General features: G+C 57.4%; 1 protein-coding gene and 1 long non-coding RNA gene across 2 annotated transcripts in view; one reads left to right on the top strand and one right to left on the bottom strand.

Moving 5' to 3' along the window:
- Positions 1–22,462, top strand: part of LMOD1 (leiomodin 1) — a 35,196-nt gene extending 12,734 nt beyond the window's left edge. The window contains exons 2-3 of the mRNA XM_001495117.6: positions 19,465–20,904; positions 21,709–22,462. Coding sequence (XP_001495167.2) covers positions 19,465–20,904; positions 21,709–21,735 — 1,467 coding nt within the window. The 3' untranslated portion in view covers positions 21,736–22,462. The remainder of the gene's footprint in view (positions 1–19,464; positions 20,905–21,708) is intronic.
- Positions 18,723–21,814, bottom strand: LOC138921575 (uncharacterized). Its single transcript, XR_011434247.1, has 2 exons — positions 21,171–21,814; positions 18,723–21,102 (listed from the first exon to the last, which is right to left on the bottom strand). It is a non-coding gene; the product is annotated as an uncharacterized lncRNA (long non-coding RNA).
- Positions 22,463–24,501: the final 2,039 nt, after the last annotated feature.

Genomic DNA, 24,501 nt, shown 5'->3' with positions numbered 1-24,501 from the left:
TGAGTGCAAGGCCTGGCTCGAGTTCACCTCCTCGTCCCCAGCAGTGGGCACAGTGCCTGGCCCAGTCAATGTCTGCTGAATGAGTAAAGGATGAATAGTTTGCAAACACCATCCTTGTCATCCTTGATGGGCTCTGCGCCAGTTACGGATTCATCTATACCCTTCTGAGACTATTTGAAAATATGATTTTGAGTCCAGATCCTCAAATGAAGGGAGGTTTGGCAGTGCCTCGTTTTTTTCTGATTTCTGTAAGGAACCAATTAAATCAGTCCCCAAATCCACAGGGCGGCATCTAAATCGTAGGGGTTCGTCACTGCTGTGTCCCCCTCAGTTTGTCCTGGACGGGATGAGCCTCAGGACTCAGTTTCAGCTGCTTCCATTTCTTCTTCCTTTGCTTGTTTTCCTCCCTCCCAGCTCTCTAGGGATCTGCGATTGCAGGCTGAGACTCCCAGCCTGACCCCATCAAGTTCAAGTGACCTCTGGGGCCACCGTTCTACCCTAAAGAGGATATTAATAATCTGCTCTGTATACAGCCAGCTGAGGCCTGCAGCTCCCATCATCCGATTCTTCCCTAAGTGTCTGGAGAAGTCTGGCAGCTTTGTCTGTAGATCTAGAAAAAGTAATATGCCCCCCCCCCCCCCCCCCCAGAGAACTTGCTCTGAGCAGCCGTCCCTTTGGCTCCCTCAAAGGAGAGCTGCCCCTACTCACAGAGCCCCCCGCTTCGGGAGGCTGGAAGGTCTGGATGTGCCAGTCCTGTGGCCATGTAGGCGCAGACTTGCCCTGCTGGAGCCAGAGTTGTGAGCCGAGCACCGGGGGAGCCGAGCTGGAGGCAGGTCTTTGTGACAATCAGCTTTTCTCAGCCGGAGTTCTGCCAGAGGATTCAGGCCGACAGAAAACAAATCCAGGGACCCTCTCAGTTCTCCTAGGATGCTAAATAACTGGTCCCATTCTCGATACAGAGGAAGGAAATTAATTCATTACGTACAGTGGATGCCTCAGAGCGTGAAGGCCTTGCTTTTGCTCCTGGACTCCCAGGAGACAAGGGCTGACATGGCGCCATCTTGCTTACTCCAAGTTTCCCCAAGATGGATCCCCTCACGGACTGCAGTCGCAGCATCTCTTCCACATGCCACTTAGTGAGAGCCTGTCTGTCCCTGGTCCTTTACTGCACTGAAAACACGACGTAATTTCTAAGTCACCAGGAAGATGCCTCACAACGACCCCAGAGGACTGAAGACTCCAGTGTTCCAGAGGTCAAGGATCTTTCAGACTGGCGAGACTTCCTGTTTCCCCTCGGCGCCCGTAATCCTTGCTGTAAAGGCTGGAGTAGGGGGTGGTACACAGAGCACAGAGGGGCTATTTCTAGATGTACTTTCTTCAAAAAGTAATTTATAATTATAGTGTAATAAGGCTCATTCTAGGCAATATACAAAACATGGGAGAAAAGAGAGAAGATGACCAATAATTCTTTGTCCTGTTAGCTAAAGATATTAGCCATCGTCAGATTGAGTGTGTGCTTCAATATGCGTTTTTTCCTTTTGTGGTTGAGGTCATTTTATGCACACACGCAAAGGTACATAGATTTTATTTCCTGCCTTTTTCTCCTACTATATTATAGTCATCTTCCCATGTCACTAAAAATGCTCCCTAAACATCATTTTCGGTGGGTGTTGTCATAGTCCATCGTATGGCTGGGGTGAGCCATTTGCCTATATTTGGACATTTAAATCGTTTCCAATAAATATACTTTCCAAGGCCCCAAACAGATCCGCAGGGCACGGGCTCCTTCCCTTGGCCTTTGGCGCCCATTCCCGGAGAGACGGAGCCAGCCAAACAAGATGATAAATAGGCCAGTTAGCACGCTGTCCCCAGCTGAGACTCACAGCCTGACGGGTGAAACCGAACGCCGAGAGGAGAGAAAAGACTCTCTGGGCCCTGGACACGAAGGGACTGACGGTCACCCCAGGACCCGTACTCCGCAGCCCGGGGAAACCGAGGCCACACGTGTTATTTTTCAGAGGATCAAGTTCCTGATGTTGGAATATCTGCCCAGCAGGGCCAACCTCACCCCCGTCTCACTGTGACCCTGGGGACTGTGTCTGTTTGCGTGCACCGTGGACACAAAGATGTGCCTGGTCCCTGTTGGGAGGAAAGAGTTATTACTACTTACAAGGAGAATCCAGCCTCCAGCCTTGGAAAATTCCAGGTGTCGGGAGGATGTCAAGAAGGGAAGGTCAATTAGTCCATCCTCCTGCTTTCAGAAGGCCCTGCCCCAAAGACATTTGAAAGTACCATAGCCAGATCCACATGATGCCGGTTATGAGGCGAAGTCAAGAAAAATACAGGAAGAGTATCTTAGGCCCAGTAGCCTGTAGGCAACACTGAGTTACTGTCTTGAGACATCACTCCATATGCCCCAGCTCGTCACAGCACCATAAAAATAGGGCCTAATGCCTCGTGTCTGGGTTGAGCCTTGTGGGCTTCCCTGTACGTGGTCTCCTTTGCTCCTCCCTCAGCCTTGTGATGGAGCGAGGACAGACAGCCTTTAACCTGCTTGACAGAGGAAGAAACCGAGACTTAGAGACTTCACCCGCTGGTGACCGAGGAAGGTCTTGAACTCTTTCTTCCGACTTCAAGTTGCAACAAACCTCATAACTTAACAGAAAAAGATCTGTCTCTCCGGCCTTCTGTTTGGCCCTCCACTTGAGCGGCAGATGCATTTTTTCATTCAGCATTTATGCAACGTCCCCCACGTGCCCACTTCCAGGAGAGGTGCCGCTCCGTCCTGGTGGCTGTCCCCGCCGGCATGGCGCCTTGGAGGCCCTCTGCCCTCTGAGGAGGGCGCTGGCCTGGCTCCTCCCTGCCCTCCGAGAGAGCCTGGGGAATGGCTGTCAGGAAGCACCCCTGGCACTCTGGGCGATTCCTTCTCCCACCAGCAGGATCCTCGTGCTCCGGCTCCCTTCACCACCCTCCTCCCTAACTGTAGACCCCAGAGACTCACTCATCTCACTCACCTCCTCTTTGAATCGCCTCCTCTCCCTTGAGGCTCTTCTCCCCGAGCCTGGTGTGGCAGCAGCTGTGTTCTCTCCAGGCTGCCGCTTGCTAATGACACTGGAGCCAATCACCCAAGCCCTGTATGATTCAGGGGTTTTTAATTGCTCATCACTCATGCAGATAAAGAGAGGGAAATGAAACTGGCCCCCACGGGAAGTGACGATCCTTCTAGATCTGTGCTGTCCAGGATAGTAACCACTGGCTACACGGGCTCTCGAGCACTTGAAATGTGGCCAGTCTGAACTGAAAAATGCCGTAAGTGCGAAATTCACATCAGATTGCAAAGACTTGGCAGGCAGGAAAGAAGGTAAATATCTTATTAATAATTTTGTACAGATTACATGCTGAAATAATATTTTGTATAGGTTCAAAACATGAATTCTTATAATTAATTTAGTTTCTTTTTACTTTTTCTAATGTGGCTACTAGAACATTTAAAGTTACATATATAGGGGCCGGCCCGGTGGCGCAGCGGTTAAGTGCACACGTTCCACTTCTCAGCAGCCCGGGGTTTGCCAGTTCGGATCCCTGGTGCAGACATGGCACCACTTAGCAAGCCATGCTGTGGCAGGCGTCCCACGTATAAAGTAGAGGAAGATGGGCATGGATGTTAGCTCAGGGCCAGCCTTCCTCAGCAAAAAGTGGAGGATTGGCAGTAGTTAGCTCAGGGCTAATCTTCCATTAAAAAAAAAACATAAAGTTACATATATGGCTCGCATTGTATTTCCACGGGATAGAGCTGGTCTACAACATGGTGTTTCCAACCATGGTTTCTGGCATATAGGTTTTTGGGGTTTTTTTGTTGATCTTTTTATATTTTCAGTTCTTTATTTAATCTTTATTCTTTAGAAATTAAAGCAAGAGAAGATCAGGACAGTATGTGAAGTGAGATTTTGTTTGTTATAACCCTTCTATCATTGTGTAATTAAGTCTAGGATCTCTTAATTATCTTAAATTCTTTCTAATTGAGATATAATTCACATATCATAAAATTCACTCTTTTATTTATTTAGTTTTTTGCTGAGGAAGATTACCCCTGAGCTAACATCTGTGCCAGTCTTCCCTTACTTTGTATGTGGGGTGCCGCCACAGCATGGCTGATGAGTGGTGTAGGTCCGTACCCGGGATCCAAACCTGTGAACCCTGGGCCGCTGAGACGGAGCATGTGAACTTAACCACTGTGCCACGGGGCCAGCCCCCAGATTCACTGTTTTAAAGTGTGCAATTCAGTGGTTTCGTAGTATATTCACAGTTATACAAGCAACACCACTACCTGATTCCAGATTAACTCATCACCCCAAAAAGAAACCCCACCCCCATTAGCTGTTACTCCCCAGTGCCCCCAGCCTTAGCCCCTGGCAGCCCCGAATTCACTTTCTGTTTCTATGCATTTGCCTATTCCAGACATGACGTATACGTGGGATCACACAGTCACGTGGTCTTTTAGGTCTGGCTTCTTTCCCTCATCACATTTTCAAGGTTCATCCATGTTGTAGCATGTACTTCATTCTTTTTAGGGCTGAGTAATATTCCTTTGCACGGACACACCACATTTCGTTTATCCGTTCAGCAGCTGGTGGCTATTTGGGTTGTTTCTGCTTTTCAGCTATCATGAATAACGCTGCTGTGAATGTTCATGTGTAAGTTTTTGGTGGACGCGTTTTCAGTTCTCTTGGGCATGTACCTCGGAGTGGAATTGCTGGGTCATGTGGCAACTGCGTGTTTAACTTCTGGAGGAGCTGCCAGGCTGTTTTTCAAAGCATCTGTGCCATTTTACCTTCCCACCAGCAGTGTATGAGGGTTCCAGTTTCTCCATGTCCTCGCCAACACTTATGATTGTCTGTCTTTTATGTTATAGCCATCCTAGTTGGCGTGAAGTGTAGCTCGTTGTGGTTTTGCTGACCTCAGAGGGTGTGGGTTTTATTTTATGAAGTGAGGTGGCAATTTCCCTGCTCCTGGTCCTCACAGCCCTTCCTCTTCCTGAGGACTCGCTTTTCCAGAGTCACTCTGTTTGCTCCCGTGGTCTTCATTGTTCCTTAGACCCCCACGCCACATCACCACATCTCAAGCCCAGATCTCTTTCCTGAGCCTCAGATCCTTATTCACGCCAACTCGTTAGGCGTTTAAACTTTGTGGTGGCCCAAACAACTCACCGTCTCAGTTCCTATCCTCCCCTCCCCCCGCATGCCTCGTCATGGTTACCAGCATCACCATCTATATGGCATCGCCATCAACCCAACTGGAAACGCGGGGTCATCTTCCACTCTCCCTCTCACTCCCCACTTCTCTGGATCTTACTAATTGTGCCCCAGAAGTGCCCGTGGAATTTGTCTCGTCTTCTTCGTGCTCACTGCCCAGCTGTGGTCCAGGCGCCCATCACTTCTTGCGTGGATTCTGTGAGAGCTTCCCAGCTGGTTTCCTTCCCTCCAGCTTCTCCCAGCCCCAACCCCATCCTCCAAACAGCTGTCAGAGCTGTCTTTCTAACGCACGAGTCTGATTGTCACTCTCTGGTTAAAAACCTGCATGCTTCTCTGTGGCGCGTTGGGTGGAGCCCACATCCCTTAGCGTGACATGTGAAGTCTGTCGTGATCTGGCTCAGGGCACAGTTCTGGTCTCGCCTCTCACCATCACTTCCTCTGCCCACCTCTGGTTACAAAGACCTTCGCAACCGTCCCTGGATGCCTGAGCTCCAGTAAACCCCCTGTTTTGCCACCTCTGAGGCTTTGCTCCCACCCGCTCCAGGCTCTCACCTCCCTTGTGTATTCACTGGATCTGTGTAGACGCCACCTGGCATCCCTGATTTAACTGACTGACATCCTTGTTGCTGCCTCTCTTCCCTCTGCATGGGGATTTCCCTTTCTTTCGCCCCAGTGGAATGAGAAGACCCACCTCCCAGCTGTCCTGGAGCTTTATTAAAGGCTCAGCTTAGGGGCTGCCTCTGTGGCATAGTGGTTGAGTTCATGTGCTTCAGCGGCCTGGGGTTCACAGGTTCGGATCCCAGGCACGGATCTACACAAGGCTCATCCAGCCATGCTGTGGCGGCATCCCACATAAAAAATAGAAGAAGATTGGCACAGATGTTAGCTCAGGGACAGTCTTCCTCAAGCAAAAAAGAGGAAGATTGGCAACAGATGTTAGCCCAGGGCCAATCTTCCTCACCAAAAGAAAAAAAGAAAGAAAAAGAAAAAAGACTCAGCTTAAGGCTCGGGCTACTCCCCAGCTCTGACGGACTCCCCAGGGCACCTCTTCTCCCACCCAGCAAGGGGAATTCCTGTCTCCGTGGCCTCGGCACATGAAGAACCCGGGCCTCCCTGGGCCTCAGCCACTGGAAGGGAGCTGCACTTGGAAGTTGGGAATGCTCTGCAGAATGAAAGGAAGAACTTTCCAGAACAACTTGCCAGTGTCTGAAACCTGGGAAGTGGTGGCTCAAGGTGGATCATTTACTGGGGTAAAAGTCCCCAGGAAGAGTCAGCAGTGGGTGGAGGTGGCGCTGAAGCCAACGGTTCCCTCTCTTCTCCGCTATCCTGCCCACTCCAGATGCTCAGGGCACTTGGGAGGAGGCCCCTTGTGGTAGCTGAGTGGCCAGGACGGGGGGTCTGGAAGGTGGTGCAGCCGGATGCTGACTGGTGCTCCCTGGGGGTCTCTGTCCTCGGCTCTGCCCTGTCCAGGGGGCATGAGGACCTGGAAGGCACACCTACCAGATTTGCAAATTATCTGAGGCTGAGGGCCAGTGAACTTTTAAATAGCAGAGGCAGGATCCGGAAAGTTCTGGTCAGACTGGAATGGTGGGCTCAGTCTAACACTCTCGTAGCTGGAGAAGGGCAGCCCCAGGGAGAGGACAGTCCGCACGGAGCACGCGTGTACAAGCAAGTCTGTGTGACCCCAGGGACGGAACCAGACCAGACGGGCTTTCTGAGTCAGCTTCCAAAAAGAGGCAAGTCCTTCTCAGGAAGCAGGGAGCTCCCTGTCACTGGAAGGATTCAAGCACAACCTACTTGGTAGGGACATTGTAGGTGGGACTGAAAGCTTTTCTTTTCATCCCAGCAAATATTTATTATGTACAAAGCACTCTGCAAGGCCAGGTGCTGGGGATGGAAATAAAGGCCTGGTCCTTGCCCTGAGGTCACTCACCATCTAGTCCAGGGCCATGCGCGTAAACCAGGACAAGCACAGAGACAGCAGCGAGCCCGCTGCAGGGGCCCAGAGGAGGGCTCCCCCGACGGGGCCCAGCTGAGGGCCGGTGAGGGGCCCGGGGCTGAGTGTCGATGGGCCATTAGGAGGCACTGCGTCTATTAATATTTTAGGTAAAAGAATGGTATTGTAGCTATCTCTTAAAAAAATGTCTGTCTTTTAGAGATACACGCTGCCGTATTTATGCATGAGATGATGTACCTGGGATTTGCGTCAAAATAATCTGAGGATGGGAGAAGCACAGGTGGGCATCCGGGTGAAGCAAGACTGGCCAGGTGTCGAGCGCCAGGGAAGCTGGGCGACGGGTCCTCGAGGCTCGTTCTGCGGTTCTCTCGAGTTCTGTGTGCAGTGGAAGTTTCCCCTAATACAGACCTGAAGAGAAGGAGGAGGAGGAGGAAAGGGAGGAGAAAGAGAAGAAGAGTTAGCCTGGCAGAGGGGAGAGGACGTTCTGGGAGGCAGGAACAGCGTCCACGAAGGCGGCCAGGCTCCAGAGAGGGCACGTCCGTCCCCTGCTGTGACAAGCATGGGCGTGGAGGAGATGGGAGGCCGAGGCGGGTCGTGGAGGGCCCTGCGGGCCCAGCTGGGAAGCTGGACTTCATCCCGGAGGCATGGGAGCCACCAGCCAGATTTACATTGTAGAAAGATCCCTCTGGCCACAGCGTGCCGGTGGCTTGAGGAGAAGAAAGACGGAGGGTGGGGAGACCCTGCTAGGAGGCAGGAGATGCTGGAGGCGCCAAGCACAGCGTGGGCAGCGGGATGGTGAGGGGCCGCTCTGAGATACCTCGGGAAGGTGGGGTGACGGGGCATGGAGACGGAGCAGGAAGAGTCAGACTGACTGAGGTCGGGTGGGGCGGCATGGATGCCATTCCCGAGATGGCGAACGCAGGAAGGCAGAGATCTGCTCGCTCTCACCATCCTCTGCTCCTGCTTTCCTGTCAGGCCCAGGACTGGCGACAGAATTTTCAGGACTCAGTGCCAAACTGAAATGTGGGGCCCCTTGTTGGAGAATGATGAAGACTTTCAAGATGGCGACAGCAGAGCCTTGGACGGAGCCCGGCGCCCTTCGGAGCAGGGGCCCGCGACTCCAGCCCTGATTGGGCTTTGGAGTCTGTCTGTTTAGAACCGGCAGGAGGGGGCTCTGTGACAGCCAGGCGCCTGCTGGCAGCCCCAGGGCTGCAAGAGGACTGCATGTTCCTCCTGCCACCCCCTGGGACCTGAGTAAGACAGGGCGGTCCTCGGGGACAAACGACTTCCACTTCAGCAGCTCTGCACAGAGTTTTGCAGACTCACTTGGGTTTTCGTCTGTGCTGCGATGAAGTGAAGGAGCGGAAAGCGGCAGCCAGCGTTTCAGAGCGCACAGCACTGCAGTGACTTGTTTGTTTCTCCAAAGAGGTTTCCCCGTTTCTCCAAAAATGGGCTTTGCTACAGGCTTCCCATTATGAGTCACCAGACTGGTTGGCTGAACTCTTAGGCCTGCAGAGAGCATGGGGTGACCCTTCACCCTGGAGAAGATCCGCCCCAAGGCCCTTGAGCCCCTGGAGATGGGTCCTCATAACCGCAAACCCAAGCCCATCGGCCCGCCGGACCCCCACAGGCCAGAATGCCATCCCCTCACCCCAACCCCCATCTTCCTTGCTGGTGCCTCTTCGTGGCTCTTCTCGGGCTCTCGGGAGGGGAGCAAGACCCACAGAGCCCCTCATTGCCAGGTCTGCTTCCCCGATTTAATATTTAAAATCCTTTCGCAGGAAATCGTTGTCTTTAAAGACTCTGAGCCGTCAAGACTCACCATACCCTTGACAGAGTTTGGTGGCACACTCAGGGCCCGGTGTGCACAGACACACCCCTGTCTGTTGCAGGATACACCTGCCCCCCCTTTCACCTAGGAGGGCAGGCAGACCCTCACACCGACGCCCCCCACTCCCCATGCAGAGCCTGACCCCAGGCTGGACGGCCTCGGAGAACGGCCTCATCTCCCAGGTTCTCAAACCCCCGGAGACCATCCTGGGAGGTGAAATGAACCGTGGAGGTGGGTTCACACGGGAGGTGGAGGTGGGGCTGGGGCTGACTCTGCAGTCGCTAGAGCAGAACCAGTGAGGGTCGGGCGCTGCAGCCGGTCCTGGCACAGCGCAGCTGGGCTGGGTGACTGGAATCACCGGGCATCCCCCTGTCCCCATTGTCCCTTCCGTCACTCTCCCCGCCACTGGCCTGAGGGGTCTTGGGTTACTTCTGTTTTTTCTTTTTTTGCTACGAAACGGAATTATTTAAGGATGATTTTTTTTTTTTATAAAACAATTCTTGTTTTTTCTGATCATAAAAGCAGTTCAGACATTGGATATCTGTTTGGGAAAAAGAGATGGATTGCTACCTCCTATCATACTCCAGACTAAAATCCAGATGAATTAAAGAGCTAAGCTGAAACCTCTCTAGATTAGGAATTCGGGTAGGAATTTACCAGGAAAAGGGAGGAAGGGCTTTCCACGTAGCGAGAATATTACTGCAGAAGCCCAGAGGTCTGGCTGCCCCCAGGAACCAAGAGTAGTCAAGCAGGGCTGAGTGGAGCTGGCAAGGACAGATGCCAAGAGAGGGCACTGAGCGACGGAGGTCAGCGACACATCAGGAAGGGCCCGTGAGTCTGGACTTTGTCCCCAGGGCCCTGGGGAGCCACTGGAAGGTTGCAGGTAAGGAAGTGAGTTGAGGGCTCTGCACTTCAGCAAGGTCCCCATGGCTGCCGTGTGCAGACTGTCCTGGAGCAGGTCAGCAAAGCCCGTGAGAAGGGTGTTGTGGTAACCCCGGGGGCAGGGGACAGTGGCCTGGACTACAGTGACATCCGTGAGGATGGGAGAAAGGACTTGTTCAAGAGGTGTTAGGATGCAGCACCGTCCGTGTATAGGGAACAGAAGGGGACAGAGTGGTCTTTTATAAACAGGTCGATTTCACAGCCTGCCCCTCAGATCCCTCGGGACGGGGAGAGGGATGAGCGAGTGCAGAGGGGTCCGCACGGCTCCCCCACCTGCCCCTCCCATCCTCTTCCGTCAGGGTTTCTGAGCTGAGCCCTCGGATGTTTGGAGGAGCCAGTGGCCAGGAGAGGGCATGGAGCCAGGGCAGGCCGGCAGTGGGGAGAGAGGAGCTCAGTTTTGGGGGACATTGGGACATGCCAGCCGAGATTTTAGACAGTTGGACATGAGGGTCTGAACCTCCGTAGTGGCGTCTGGCCCAGAAATACGGCTTCCATTGACTTCAGAACATAGGACACAGTGGTGCCATCAGAGTGGATGAGGTCACCCGGCGGAGGTCTAAAGGTGAAAACAGGCTCAAATAAGACCTTGAAACCCCCATATTCAAGAGGCACATGAGGACGCCGGCCTTGCATGAGACTGGACAGGAGCTGTGGGAGGGCTGGAGGAAGCCAGGAGGCGCGATGGACACCAGGCAGGATGGTCAGGAGGGAGCCCTGGGCGACAGGGCCAAATGCTTCCCAAGCAGCCGAGCGAGATAAAGAATAAACGATGTAAATCGATCTAGCAGTGAGAGGGCCCCTGTGAGCGGGGAGAGACTAAGGTCCATGGGACACTGGGGGCCTGAGGCGAGAGCGTGTGGGATCCGGGGATGAAGAGGGATTAAGAAGGAGCTCTTTGGGGAAGTTCAGGAGTGAAAGGATAGAGACGGAGGGCAGCACCTGGCAGGCGGGGATTTGATGGACGTGGGGGGCGAGCTGTCTGCAAGGTGGTGGAGGAGCCAGGGAGCAGGGAGCGGTCAGGGCTGGGGGAGAGAGAGGAGGCTCCGTGGAGGGAGGAGGCTAGGAGCCAGCCCACGGAGCAGGAGGAGGGATGCACTTCCTCCCGAGGCCAGGAGGACGGAGACGAGCCGGAGGGGGGTTTGCAGGCTAGATGGCAAGGAGTTAGAGAGTCCGCACGGGTGAGTTTCTGTTTATTCCTGGGAGTAAGCGGAGGAGGTGTCTGCTGAGAATGGGGGTGGGGTGGGGGGAGAGGGCTGAGAAGGGAGAGAGAGTCCAACAGGTGCTTTGGAGGTTGGCAGAGAGCTGGGCGTTAGGGCACGTGGGTCGGCAGGGACCGCTGACTTTTCCTGGGCGCTCCGTGTGCTTTGCGCACTGTTGTAAATGCTTCCCACGCAGCGCCAACCCTCTGAAGGACTGTGGTTCAGAGACTGGAGCTCTGGCTTCTAGCTCTGGACTTGGTGCTCAGCGTCACCATCACTCAGGAGAGACTGCGGGAGAGGCGGCGGTGGGGGCGTGGACTGGCAGCCTGGCCTCCAAGACTCAGGGCTGGGGCTTGGGTGGGGGGGTGTGCCCACGTTTGAGGATATTTGCAGGAATGTGATTGACACACTGGGTAGGCTGGAGGTGAGACACTCAAGGCGGGTGGCACAGAGAAGTCAGAATGTGGATTTGTTCCAACAATGCCCCTTCTGGGTGTACACCCCAAAGGATAGGAAGCTGGGACTCCAACAGACATTTGCACATCCATGCTCACAGCAGCGTTATTCACAAAGCAAAAAAGTGGAACCCCGGTGTGTGTCCACAGATGAATGGATAAACGAAATGTCTATACATGCAATGGAATATTATTCAGCCTTAAAGAGGAAAAAATTCTCTTGCACGTCCGCGTTCAGCAGGACTGAAGTCTCGCTGTTGCTCACACAGCTTCCTCTGCAGCAACACCGTCAGTGGGGATCTGGGTGAGATCTAGTCATTAGGACTTAGCCTTGTCCTCAAAGATCGTGGTTTGAGTAGCAGCCCGGAGAGAAGCCACTAAAGAAACGAGCTGATGGATGACAGTTCTGGGGTGAGCTTCCGAGCCTGAAGCAAACAAGCCTTCTCGACCTCTCCCCGGCTGCCCAGTCCTTTGGGATAAAGTGGTGAAGATGGAGAATAAGATGGCCGTCAGGGCTCCCCCCCACCTCTGGCCCCGTGGGGCTGCGCTTCTTGTTTACCGCATTCCTTTAAGGAAAGTCACTGGGGGGCAGGCTCTGGGAGCTGGCCTGGCTTGCTAGCTGCCTCTCAGCTCCCACCTCCCTCCCCCCAGCTCTGGACATCCTCAAGGCTGTGGGCGGGCGGAGCAGGCAGCGCAGACCCAGGAGGACTTCTCAGTGTGGACTCCAGGAAGTGTCACATACACAGGGGTGTGCCCTACGGTCTAACCTGGGGTTGGGTCGGCCTCGTCTGGCCTCTTCTGGAGAGCTTAGAAATGCTCTCCTGCCGATGGCAGAGCCCTGGGCCATCTTTCCAGAGGGGGATGGAGTCACACACGTCCTTTCTCCCAGCAGCCCTAGCCCTGGCCTGAGCCCTGCCTTGGCACATGTGCCAGGTGAGCCTCTCCAGCCAGGCCCGTGCCTGGAGCCCCACCAGCCTCTGTGTTATTGGGTAAAGGGTCAGGGGCGTGGCTGGGGGGCCGGTAACACGTCTGGACCGGGCAGAGAAGGTGAGGTCCGGGGTTCTCAAACCTCCGGCCAGTTTGGGCACTGAGCCCACTGCATTCCAGCCTTGGAATCTGCCCCTGACGTGGTCAGTGGCAGGTCACGCATTCATTCACTCATTGGCTCACTCACTCATTCTCTCACTCATTCCCTCACTCATTCCCTTACTCGTTCATTCATTCAACAGCTGTCTATCAAGGACCCACTGTGTGCCAGGCTCTGTGCTCTCTGCTGGGGATCCAGTGGACAATAAGCATCCTTGTGCCGTGGTCTCTGAGGGGAGATGGACAAAGGGACAGAGTGATACGAGCCAAGACAAGGGAGGGAGCTGTCGGGGAGGAAGCAGACCATGCTCGATGCATTCGTGACCCTGGATGACGGGTGGGGTTAACTGGCTGAGGAGGCACAGAGCTGTAGGACGGGGCTGGGGACGAGGCGCAGGGTGGGCAAGGCTGCGAAGGGGAGGGCCTTCCTCAGCTCACCCCGCTCTTTACCCATTTCTCCAACTCCCCCTCTTCCTTTGGGATCAGCTCCAGGGGCTCTGCCTGGGTGGACCCCCTCAGACCCTTCCCAGGGGGGCTTCCCGGCCCCGTGCTCCACAGGCATTACCACCCGCAAGGGCCTTCTCCTCTCAGAAACCCGACGGATCTCCCTCGTGTCCAGCCGGCCTCCTCCCCTGGCCCCGCTCTGTTCCTCAAACTCCATCTCATCGTCTGTTCCTCAAACTCCATCTCATCGTCTTCGGGTTTCTTCCTCGAATCCTGACTGTGGGGCGGGGCACGGTTTCGGCACCGGCATTTATTTTGTTCTGGCCCCAGAGTTAACCACACAGACCCTTTTAGTTTAAGAGCCTCGTTGCCAAATCCTGGAAAACCGGCAGGGAAACGAGCAACCTGCGAGGCCGACGGTGGAGGCCCTGGCCTGGGGACCCTCACCCTGCTGGGAGGGAAATGAGAAACACAATGGGCCACGGACCCCCGGATCCCCATTTCCATTCTCGCCAGGCTGTCTTCCCCTAACCCTGCCCTCGAAAGCCACAGCCCTTCCTTGCGGGATGGCCCCTCCTCCCACGTGGCCAGGAAACCCGGGAGCTGGGGCCTCTCCCAGCTCTGCAGAGCCTCCTGCCCCTCCATCTCTGCAGCCCCAGAGCTGAGCCCAGAGCCGGCACCCAGCTGTCGCTCCGTAAGCATCTGTTTGATGGAATGGTCAGACGCCCAGGTGGCAAAGGTCAGGTCTGTGTTGCGGGCTTTGACGGGAGCTCCCAGCAGGAGCGCAGACTTGTTCCTGGGGGTTTCACTGTGACAGGCGGGAGTGGAGCCTGGTGGTCAAGACCAGGTGCCTTAGAAGCCTAGAAACCTGAGCTTGAGCTCCAGTCCTCCACTCATCTGACGTGACTTGAGAATGACCTGATGCAAAATGGGGAAATGTGAACGCCCGGCGCAGAAGCCGCCACGGCTCCTGAGCGCAGTGTCCAAAGCTGGTGACCTTCCGTGGTTTAATTCTAAGACGCTATGGTAACGCGGATGGTCGTTAAAACCACGATGACAGCTTATAGGACGCACGGGGAAAGGAAGACCTGAGACCCAGGCGAAGGTCACGACCGTGACCCTGCTCCTGCTTCGGTTCCTTCTTCTGTACAAAGGGCTAGGAACTGTCATTGCCCAGCGAGCCGCCACCAGGCTGCGCGAGTCGTAACCCCGTGTGAAGCAGCCAAAACAGCACGTGGGTTTGCCCTGCCCATCCCTGGAAAGCCAGCGCCCTTCCCAGATGAGGCCCGATCACCTGTGGACGTGCTGCCCGGAGCTGGAGCCTGCCCCCGCCCCGGGGGGGGGTGGGTGCCTCACCCGCGCCCAGTGGGCGGCTCCTGGAGAGCACTGCACCGGCTGGGCAGGCCGGGGTGAAGGGCAGCGGGTCGTCTAGGGTGCCTGCAGGGTGGCCTGCCTCGGCTCCAGGAGGGCATGGGCCTGGGCTTCAGCGCAGAGCTTACCAGGCACGCCGGCCCCTGGACCGTCCTGGACGCCCTCTGAAGCCCTGGACATGTGGGAAGCTTTCTTTGGGCCCGCATTTTTGGGATGAGGGGGCACAAGCCTCCAACGTCGCTTGTCGTGTGGATGGTGGCAGAATAGCTCTCACACTGTGGACCCACAGGATCTTAGACCGGGAGCTGTTACAAGACCTGAAGCTCTGTCTGATGAGCTGGCCTCGGCCCGACCGAGGACTCCTGCCCCCCGGAGACCAAGGGAATCGGGCACTGCCATCCTTACCCAGGACCACAGCCCCAGGAATACTCCTTTCCCCAAAAGGCAGTTCACCCTCCTCAAACTTCTTGGCAGGAGAGTCTAGAGTCTTTCTTTCTTTCTTTTTTTTTTTGGTGGGGAAGATTGGCCCTGAGCTAACATCCATGCCAATCTTCCTCTGTTTTGTATATGGGACACCTCCACAGCGTGGCTTGATGAGTGGTGTGTAGGTCTGTGCCAGGGATCCAAACTCGCAAACCCCGGGCTGCCAAAGTGGAGTGCATGAACTTAACCACTACACCACCAGCCTGGCCCCTAGACTCTTTCTTCTCGGTGGAAAACAATAAAAGAGTTGGCACACCATGCAGCAGGAGGCTGGAGGAAGTGAACTCCCTTGGTCCTGTGAGCCCTGGGCCTGCTCCCTGTCCTGCCCCGACACCAGCCCTGTGAGGGAGCTGCTTTCCCAGGGGACCTGGTCAGGCCCTGCAGCCTGTGGCCAGCTCCTCCCTGTGGACAGATGGCCCAGGCAGCTGCAGTGTCTGGTATCAGGAGGTCACCAGGTGGCTGGAGGGGGTGGGGCCAGGCTGGGCTGGCTTCCTGGGAGAAGCGGGGGTGCTATCTGGGGCTCGAGACGTGGTGGGGGCTGGTGGGGAGCACCAGTGCGAGACCAGAGGGAGAGGTGAGGGGTTGAGCCTTGGGGCCAGCACTGGGCGATGCCACATGGGCTCTCCTGGGTGATACAACCTGACCTCAGGAACTTCAGCTAGGGCCTGGAGGAGTCTCCTGAGTCCTGGCCCAGCCTGGAGCTTGAGCGGGTGCATTCTGGACGCCTCCCCAGGCAGCCCCGGGACAGAGCACAGACTGGCCGTGGACCCTCTGAACCAGCATTCCTCGCTCTGCTCGGGGGGAGGAACCGGCGCACCTGCGTCCCTGGCAGGGGAGTCACACCTGAGGGCGCACCCCCTGCCTATCACCTGCCCCACCCCGGCTCTGCCCCGCCCCAGGCAGGTGGCTGGGAAGTGAACTAGGTATCCTGCACCCCCACCTCTTGCTGGATGAGCTTCCCCACGCCCATTGTCCTGGTGCCTCCTCTGCGGGGGTTGCAGACTGCTGCCCGCAGACGCCTGGGACAGGGTTCCTCTGCAGAGAGGAAGGCCGTGCCTCCTCAGTGAGGGGTCATGGGGAGGAAAGAGATGGCCTGGGGGAGGTTAGGGTTAGGGCCAGTGGGCTGGGCCACGGCCTCGCCCTCAGCAAGTTCTTTCGGATGGACGGTCCATTCTGTTTCTCCCGCCTTTGGCAGTGGAGAGAGCGAGATGCTCTCCTCTCCGTTCAGTCAGGCAGGACTCCTAGAGGAAACAGCGTCAGGAGGCCCGAGGGGACGGGAAGATGCCACCCGGGCCCGTCTGAACATATGAAAGGCGTGGAACTTGGGTCCTCGCCCAAGTGACAGACACAGAGCCACGTCGTGCGGCAGTGGGGCCAGGAGGGGACGGAGGAAGGAGCCGCTGCTTGCCTCTGAGCCTGAGCTACGTGCCTGCGACGTGTCCCAGGTTGATAGAGGCTCTCAGGGGTCATCCTGTCCATCCCTCTGCCTCCACGGAAGAGTCCCAAACCACCCCTGTGGGCTTCTCCGAACCCTAAAGCTTTTCCCAAAGGGAAAAAATGTAACTGCTGCTTAGGTCTCTCATCTAGAGGCCTGGGGACCTTTGCTCTCTGGAAGTTCTTCATTATAACTGACCTAAAGGCCTCCTGCTATGAGAGACGCATAGCGAGTGAGGCCTGGAGACAGGAACACAGGCCCAAATGACCCCCGGAGGTCACCAGGATGCACCACCAGTTCCAGAAGCAAGGAGGTTGGCCTGGCCTCCCTTCAGATAAGCAGAAGGGAGGCAGCTGTGCTGTGTGCCGAGGAGCCGGGCTCCACAGCAGCCCCAGCCCGGGGAGCACTCCGGGTTCCTTCTCCTTTTAAGGCAACGTCTGAGCTCCCAGGGCTGCCCGAGCGGAGCTGCAGCAAGCACCAGCCCACTCATTCCTGGGTATCTGGAGGAAACCCAGGGTTAGCCGGCTCTCCCCACCCCCCGGCCTGTTCTTCATCAGGTTCTTTTTAAAGGGTTGGCACACCTCCTCGAGAACAGACCTTGGCAGGTCCAAGCCCGGAGGACCCCGGGTAGAGGAAGGACCCTAAGAGGGGATGGGGAGTCGCCCTGGATAAAGACTAAGGGCAGAGGTCAGGGTCTGGGGCGTCAAGGCAGAGAGAGGCTAACATGCTGAACAAGGAGTCCTGATGGGGGGCCCGGGCCTGGAAGTGGGCCGGGTCTGACTGGGGAGAGGAGGAGGCTGATGTGCGAGGGTCTGTGGGCCTCGGGGCGTCAGCAGGGATGCAGGCGGAGGCGGTCCCTTGGCCCCAGTGGAGAAGGTCAGAGGTCACACTGACTCATGGCTGCTCTGAGACAATGTGGTCTGAAACCCAGTTTTTCCCAAACTCGCTCGGTGAAGCTGGTTAAGTTCTGGTCTCTCTGGGTCCCGCGTTTCCCTGTCTACGTGAGGCCTGAGTGTGTGGGAACTCGCTCTGCAGAGGGCAGCCGGGCAGTGCCCAGGGGGCTCGGAGAAACGCTCAGGCGAGCACACTTTGGGAAGGGAGGGAGAGGGGAGGGCAGGCGTCTTTGCCTTGGGGGCCCGACCTCTGCAGCTTGGGCCGGACTCGCTGGCCAGGCTGTGGCCCCAGCTTTCACCACCAAGCTGCTGGCGCAGGTGGGGTCTGCGATGACAGTGCCCTGAACTGGGGGGCGAGGGGGGCTCCCCTGCTGAACTGGCAGAGCCTTAGGGGTGTGCTGGGGGCTGCCCGTGGGGTTTCCTCATCTACCCTCTCCCTCCCCGTTTCCAGTCAAGGAACAGCGAGGTGGCCAGCCCCGCCAGGTGATCGGAGCGTCACACCCAGGTCCCTGGGAGCCAGTGGCAGGAGAGGGGCTCCCTGCCCCTTGCTCTATCACCACAGCCCCGGCCAGTCCCCAGAGCGGCCGGACCCCGGGGGCCTGTGGGGCAGAGGAGCAAAGGGCCGCATTCCGAGGCCCTGTCTCACCAGGCCCCGTGCCCCTTGGCCGGCTCTCGTGATTCCAGCAGAGGAGCCAAGGACTTTTGCTGCTAAATAAGCCCCGGGGCTGGTCCCCAACGGCATGTGTTTGTGGAACAGGTACAAGCTGTTTCCATAGGACCAAGCTGCTCTGCGCGCCCTCTGGGAAGGGGGGCGGGGAGGAGAAGGGCCAGGAGGGCAGAGAGTCCATGGACATGGACGGCAGCTTCACCTTCCTCCTCCTCTTCCCACACCCCGTCCAGGCACAGCTGATAGACAGAAAACCCTCCTAACAATAATCAGGCCACAGTCTCTTCCTCTTAAAAACCCTTTGGGGAAGGACATCCCAGCCTCCCTTAGGTGCCCCTTGCTCTGGGGTGTCTATCACAGTTGGGTTAAATCTAACATCTCATCTTAGCCGACCCTCTTGGCTCCCCGGCTCCTCCGATGGGGGTGGGAGGCAGGCACTCTCAAAATACGGCTCAGACTTTACGCGACATCATGGAGGAAGAAATAGGGCCCCGCGGCGGTGCGGGGGTGCAGTGCTACATGGAACACTCCACCACCGCTCTGCTGACTCGCTCCCACGGCCTGTATGGTCAGCGCGGAGCCAGAATCCTAGATCCCGCATCCGGCAGAGTCCTCCTGTGGCCGGCCGTCCCAGCGGATTCCAGGGTCCTCACAAAGGGGCTGGTCCCCAGCAAAGTTTTACTAAAAAGTAAAGACAATTCTGTGGGTTTCTCAAAAAGCCATACGTATTTGATGTAAGGTACGTCCTTTATTCTGTCTCCTTTATTGTTAGGGCCTTCCTTCAATGAGATGATGATGGCAGACAGAATTGATAAATATCCCTCCTGGGTAAAATAAAATGTTAGTAGCCCACTGTTGGTCCCTCCATTTTTTTTTCCTTTGAAAAGGTATCATCTGTCAAGTCCCAGCATCTGAGGACCACTGACCTGCCCTTGGCAGCAAGGCCGGGGCTGGGCGAGGTGGGTGAGGTGCTCACCCAGACCAGGATGCAAGGGGGCACCCAAAAGCTCGGGGATTGAGATAACTGATGTTTAAAAAATTAAATGATGAACCAAACTTCAAAATGTTAAATAAAGAGAGGACCAGTATTAGTGCTTTTTCCTTTGGTCTCAGCTCCAACATGGCTCAGCAGGGTACCACTTGACAGCATCCTTTCTCACTCACCCATGACAGAAAGGGCAGTTCTGGGTCTGAGGACCCTCTGGGGACGGAGATGCCACAACCTCCTCAGGTGTTCGTTGTGGTCCTCGTGACCCTGATGCTCTGAGTCTGGTGTCAGCCCGCTCTCTGCAGCTTGAACCCCAGTCCCTGTTGGGGTGTCCCCCATGGAGACTGTCCTTTGGAGGCTCCAGGGAAGTTACATAAGTGCCCCCAATGCCAGTCCCCATACTCATTCCTCTCTCTCTGAAGCCAGCTCTTCATGTTTATTTTTCTTTTCTGAATTCTTAGGAAAGCAAGCAAGCTGAGACCAAGACAGATGCCAAGAACGGAGAGGAAAGGGGCAGAGATGCCAGCAAAAAAACCCCAGGCCCCAAGCGGGACTCAGACCAGGGCAAGGAGCCAAAGAAGGGTGTCTTAAAGAAAAGTTTCTCCCGAGACAAAGAGGAAGCTGATGGCAAGGGTGGTGACAAGCCCAAGGAGGAGAAGGTCATCAGGGGCATTGACAAGGGCCGGGTCAGGGCTGCAGTGGATAAGAAAGAGGCGGGGAAGGCTGCGGGTGGAGAGGAGGGGACGGCGGCCAAAAGGAAGGGAGAGGAGAAGGTGAGTGACAGGAGCCCAGGTCTGAGCAGAGACAAGGAGAAGAGAGGGGAGGCCAAGGAGGCAAGCAAGAGGGAGGAGGACGAGAAGGCGAAAGGAGACAGGAGGAACACAGACACCAGGAAGCAGGAGGAGACGGTGAAAAGAGGAGCTGGGAACACAGATCCGAAAAAGGAGGATGAGAAGGTCAAAAAAGATGAGTCCCTAAAGGGAAAGGAACCCAAAGAGGAGAGCAGGACCCCAACAGCCGAGAAACAGGCCCCCGAGGGGCCGGCCAAGACGGAGGAGGAGGCGGCTCCCAGCATATTCGACGAGCCTCTGGAGAAAGTGAAGAACAACGACCCCGAGATGACCGAGGTGAACGTCAACAACTCAGACTGTATCACCAACGAGATCTTGGTGCGCTTCACCGAGGCCCTGGAGTTCAACACCGTGGTCAAGGTGTTCGCCTTGGCCAACACCCGCGCCGACGACCACGTGGCCTTCGCCATTGCCATCATGCTCAAGGCCAACAAGACGATCACCAGCCTGAACCTGGACTCCAACCACATCACAGGCAAAGGCATCCTGGCCATCTTCCGGGCCCTGCTCCAGAACAACACGCTGACCGAGCTCCGCTTCCACAACCAGAGACACATCTGCGGCGGCAAGACCGAGATGGAGATTGCCAAGCTGCTCAAGGAGAACACCACGCTGCTCAAGCTGGGCTACCACTTCGAGCTGGCCGGGCCCCGCATGACCGTCACCAACCTGCTCAGCCGCAACATGGACAAGCAGCGGCAGAAGCGGCTGCAGGAGCAGCGGCAGGCGCAGGAGGCCAGCGGAGAGAAGAAGGGTCTGCTGGAGGTGCCCAAGGTGGGGGCCGTGGCCAAGGGCTCCCCGACACCCTCACCCCAGCCATCTCCAAAGGCCTCTCCCAAGAACTCGCCCAAGAAAGGGGGCGCTCCAGCCGCCCCACCTCCACCTCCACCTCCCTTGGCCCCACCCCTCATCATGGAGAACCTGAAGAACTCACTCTCGCCAGCTACCCAGAGGAAGATGGGGGACAGAGTCCTCCCCGCCCAGGAGAAGAACTCCCGTGACCAGCTCCTGGCTGCCATCCGCTCCAGCAACCTCAAGCAGCTCAAGAAGGTAAGTAGCTGTGGGCCGCGGGCCAGGAGGGCGGGGGCTGGGCGGGGGGCTGGGCGGGGGGGGGGGGGGGGGGGGGGGCGAGACCCAGCAGGGAGGGAAGACGTGCAGGGGACGCTGTGTCAGGCTGCAGGTGAGAGACGGACTCCCAGGTCAAGGGCACTTCCGTCATCCTGTGCATCCTCCCGCCTCCAGGCAGCCCTCACTCCATCTTCCTTAGAGGGACTCTACCCTCCCTTTAAGGAGCTTCCTTTAGCCTCTCCCTCCGCCCTGCAGCTAAACAAAGGAGGAAAGAGACGGAGGAACAGCTCTGACCAGCGAGTCCTGCCTCAGGCCTTCCTTAGGTCTTGTCTCCTCCATTCCCAAAACAAAAGTGGTCTTTGTCTTCCTAATTCCCTCAGGACCAGCCAAGTCCTACAGGTCAGTCCATCCCAAAGGTCTTTGGGAGACTCAGCCCTCAGGAGAGTCACCTTGCGACTACGCAGTGTCACAGGCACGGGAGCCATCTCTGGAGACCCTTACTGCCCAAAGCTCCCCTCCTATGGTCATCTGCCCACCTGGCTCACCCCCCTGACGTCACCTGGGACTAGACCCCAGGAGATAAAGGACAACCTCCGTTCTGATTCCAGTGGTCATTTGGTGACATTCAGTTCTTACAGAAAAGGAAAAATGCTCCCTGTGTTGACAGCTTATTTATTCATTCCACAGGCGTGTGTTGAGGTGTCTGGTGTCCAGAAGGGAGGGCAGGAGCATTCCAGGGCCCCTTGCTGACCCCCTTCTCTAACGGTCTCTGCTTGGCCCTCACAGGTGGAGGTTCCCAAGCTGCTTCAGTAGGACCAGGCTGCCAGGCCCCGTCCGCCCACCCGGGACTGCCCAGGCCCGGCCTCCCAGGCTGCACAGACCCCGCCCACCCCACGCCGGCTGACCTGCTGTGACTGTCCTCATTCTGCCGTGGGAGAGCTCGAGGCCTGGGCCACGCTCAAGGAAGGACGCCTTATCTCCTCTCACTTTCCTTTTCTTGTCTCTGAGGCTCTCCGAAAACTTCTTTTTGTACATGGAGCTGTGGTTTCTGGACAAGGAGAGTCCTTTAGCACGTCACTGAGAAGGCGGCGTGCCCGGGGCCCGTGGAGCTGGCCAGCTGCAGAAGGCCTGGGATCCAGGAGAGATGTCCCTCAGCCTGGCCCTCAATCCCACTGCCCTCCAGGGCCAGGATCCAGGCCTCTGAGGAGCCCTCGAGGCACAGCTGCCGGGCCAGGGGCACTCTGTGTGGGGCGATGATGATTGACAGGGCATGAGGGCCCAAGGGAGAGGGAGGGGGGCTGAGGGTCCCCCCAACCCCCTCCTGGGCCAATCAGAGGACTCGGCAGGGGTGGCGGGCCTGGATGGACAGTGCCTGGCAGGGAGGGGGCTCCGGATGGGGGAGAGGGACAGACAGCAGCTGGACCTGACGGTTTGATGCCAAAGCGGAAGTTTGCCTCACATCCACCTGCTGTTGTATAAATAGCTGTGTATCTGTTTTTCCATAAGATTTTGATAATATATACAAGCCTCTAGCCGTGAACGACTGTGCCCCACTCTGTCTGACGCTCACCCTGGGCTGCCTGGAGGACGCTGGCACTCAGGTTCCCTGCCATGCCCAGCTGACCACAGAACAAGCTCCTACCCGCAGAAAGGACGGGTCGGGGAAAGCCTCAACCCGAGTAGAGGGCCCAGGGCTGACCCCAACCAGGGTCTGCTCCTGCCCGGTCTTGCTGCCTGGAGTCATCCGGCGGAGCCACTCTCGGGGTGACGGGCAGTGTGGCGCGCAGGGCCCCGCGATGGCTATATTAGGCATGTTCAGAGATGCCCATCGCATGACTCTTCCCAGTGGTGGGCCCGGGGCCAGCTCCTCACAGCAGTCACAGGCCCAGGAAGGCAGCCATCTGTGAGCAGACAGACCATCTGGGGAGCAGCACCCACACCAGCATGCCCCGTCACCCCCACCCCTCCTCTACTCATGGATTTCGCTCCCTGCCCAGCTGCAGGCTGCCCTCCGGACCTGCCAGTGCCCATGCCCTCCACCCCGCATACATCAAAGGCATCTTTCTGATTTGATGGGCTTAAAGGTGCTGGCCCCCTTGGCACTGCAGAACTGCCACCTGGGGTCTGGAGCACTTGTAGGTTTTCTGCCTCCAGGTTTTGCCTCAAGGGCAGGGAGAACAACACCATTGCTTGGGGGGAGGTGGGGTGCCCCTGCCTGGAAGCTGGACAGCTGTGCTAGGTCTGGCTGGAAACAGAGGCAGGCTAGTGCCGAGAGCAAAGATCACACTCTGCCCCCTCCTGCACCCACTGGCAGGTCCCCCAGTGCCCTAAACAGGGGATGGGTCCAGGAGAGGGGAGACAGGCCACACTCCCTCCCCGACCCCAAAGGCTGTTACAGGCTGAAGCTCAGTCCAGGCAGGGCTTCCATTCTCCCAGGTCTGCCGGGTCCTCGGGTCCCCATCTGATCCTTTAACTCCCTGAGGGGGACCCCAATATTGTCTCCATTTTGCAGACCGAGTTCGCCGCAGAGAGGTTAACTGACAGGTCCAGGATCACTCAGCTGGGAAAGGAGAGCTCAGGCTGCCCCTAGAACTACTTTTGATGAAGGGTCCCCCTATTTCTGAATTGAGGCCGGTGCTGGCCTCCTAGCCGCCCTAGACAAGCAGGCTCCAAATCCGGAGGCTCCAAGCGCACCTGTCACCTGGGGAAGCCCTTTCTACGAGACTTAGACAAGATTAGCAGAACAAAAACCCCTTTCCCGACCCAGCACCAGCGGAGTCCGTAGCCCTCCCCCGCGCCCGGGGCCCACCCGGTGACGTCATCCTCCCGGGGGGCGGGGCCGGCGCGGTGACGTCATCCTCCCCGGAGCCCGGACCAGACGCGGGGCAGCGACCCCTGGCGGCCGAGCGCGCCAGGTCCTCCCGCCGCCCAGGGATGCGCGCGATGTGCTGGGGGCGCGGGGCGGGGCGGCCTTAGCGGCGGAGGGGTGCGGGGACAGAGCGCCGGCCCACCCCACGGGGCGGATGGCCGCGGAGCCCTAGGCACCTGCTGCCGGCGGGCCCGCGTTTTGCCGCCCACCCGTCCTGCGCCGCCCTCTGCGCGGGAAGAATGAGGCTCGAGGGAGCAGACGACTTAACAAGTCCATGAATCCGGATCCAAACCCAGGTCTCCTGCCGACGGGGCGAAGGGCTCCCCCCGGGTGCCGCCCCGTGACTCGGGGTCCCCTCTGTCCCCTTCCACCTCCGCCTGGGGGCGCCGTGAGCCGGACCGGGGCCCCTCGGGGCTTCTTCTGGGTGCAGCTCACCCCTGTCCCCCTGCCCCCAGCTGCTGTGGACCCCCAGGTCACCAAGCCTGCAGAGCCATGTGCCCCCCACCCCTGTGAGCCTGTCTCCAGGCCTGAGCCCACCTGTGGGGTGGGGGCCGGCTGCTGGCCTGGGAGGGGGCCACCTTGCTGCGCGTTCCCCTGTCCCCCTGGCCTACCACCTGGTTCCCATCCCTTGGCTCCGTCCCCAGGCTTCCATCCTTTCCTCCGTCCCGCCGCCCTCCCTCACTGCTTGCCCGAAGTGACTGCCTCCCGGG

This window comes from Equus caballus, chromosome 30 (genome assembly GCF_041296265.1).
Source record: "Equus caballus isolate H_3958 breed thoroughbred chromosome 30, TB-T2T, whole genome shotgun sequence".
Lineage (NCBI taxonomy): Eukaryota > Metazoa > Chordata > Mammalia > Perissodactyla > Equidae > Equus > Equus caballus.
This window is presented reverse-complemented; position numbering and strand designations above follow the sequence as displayed.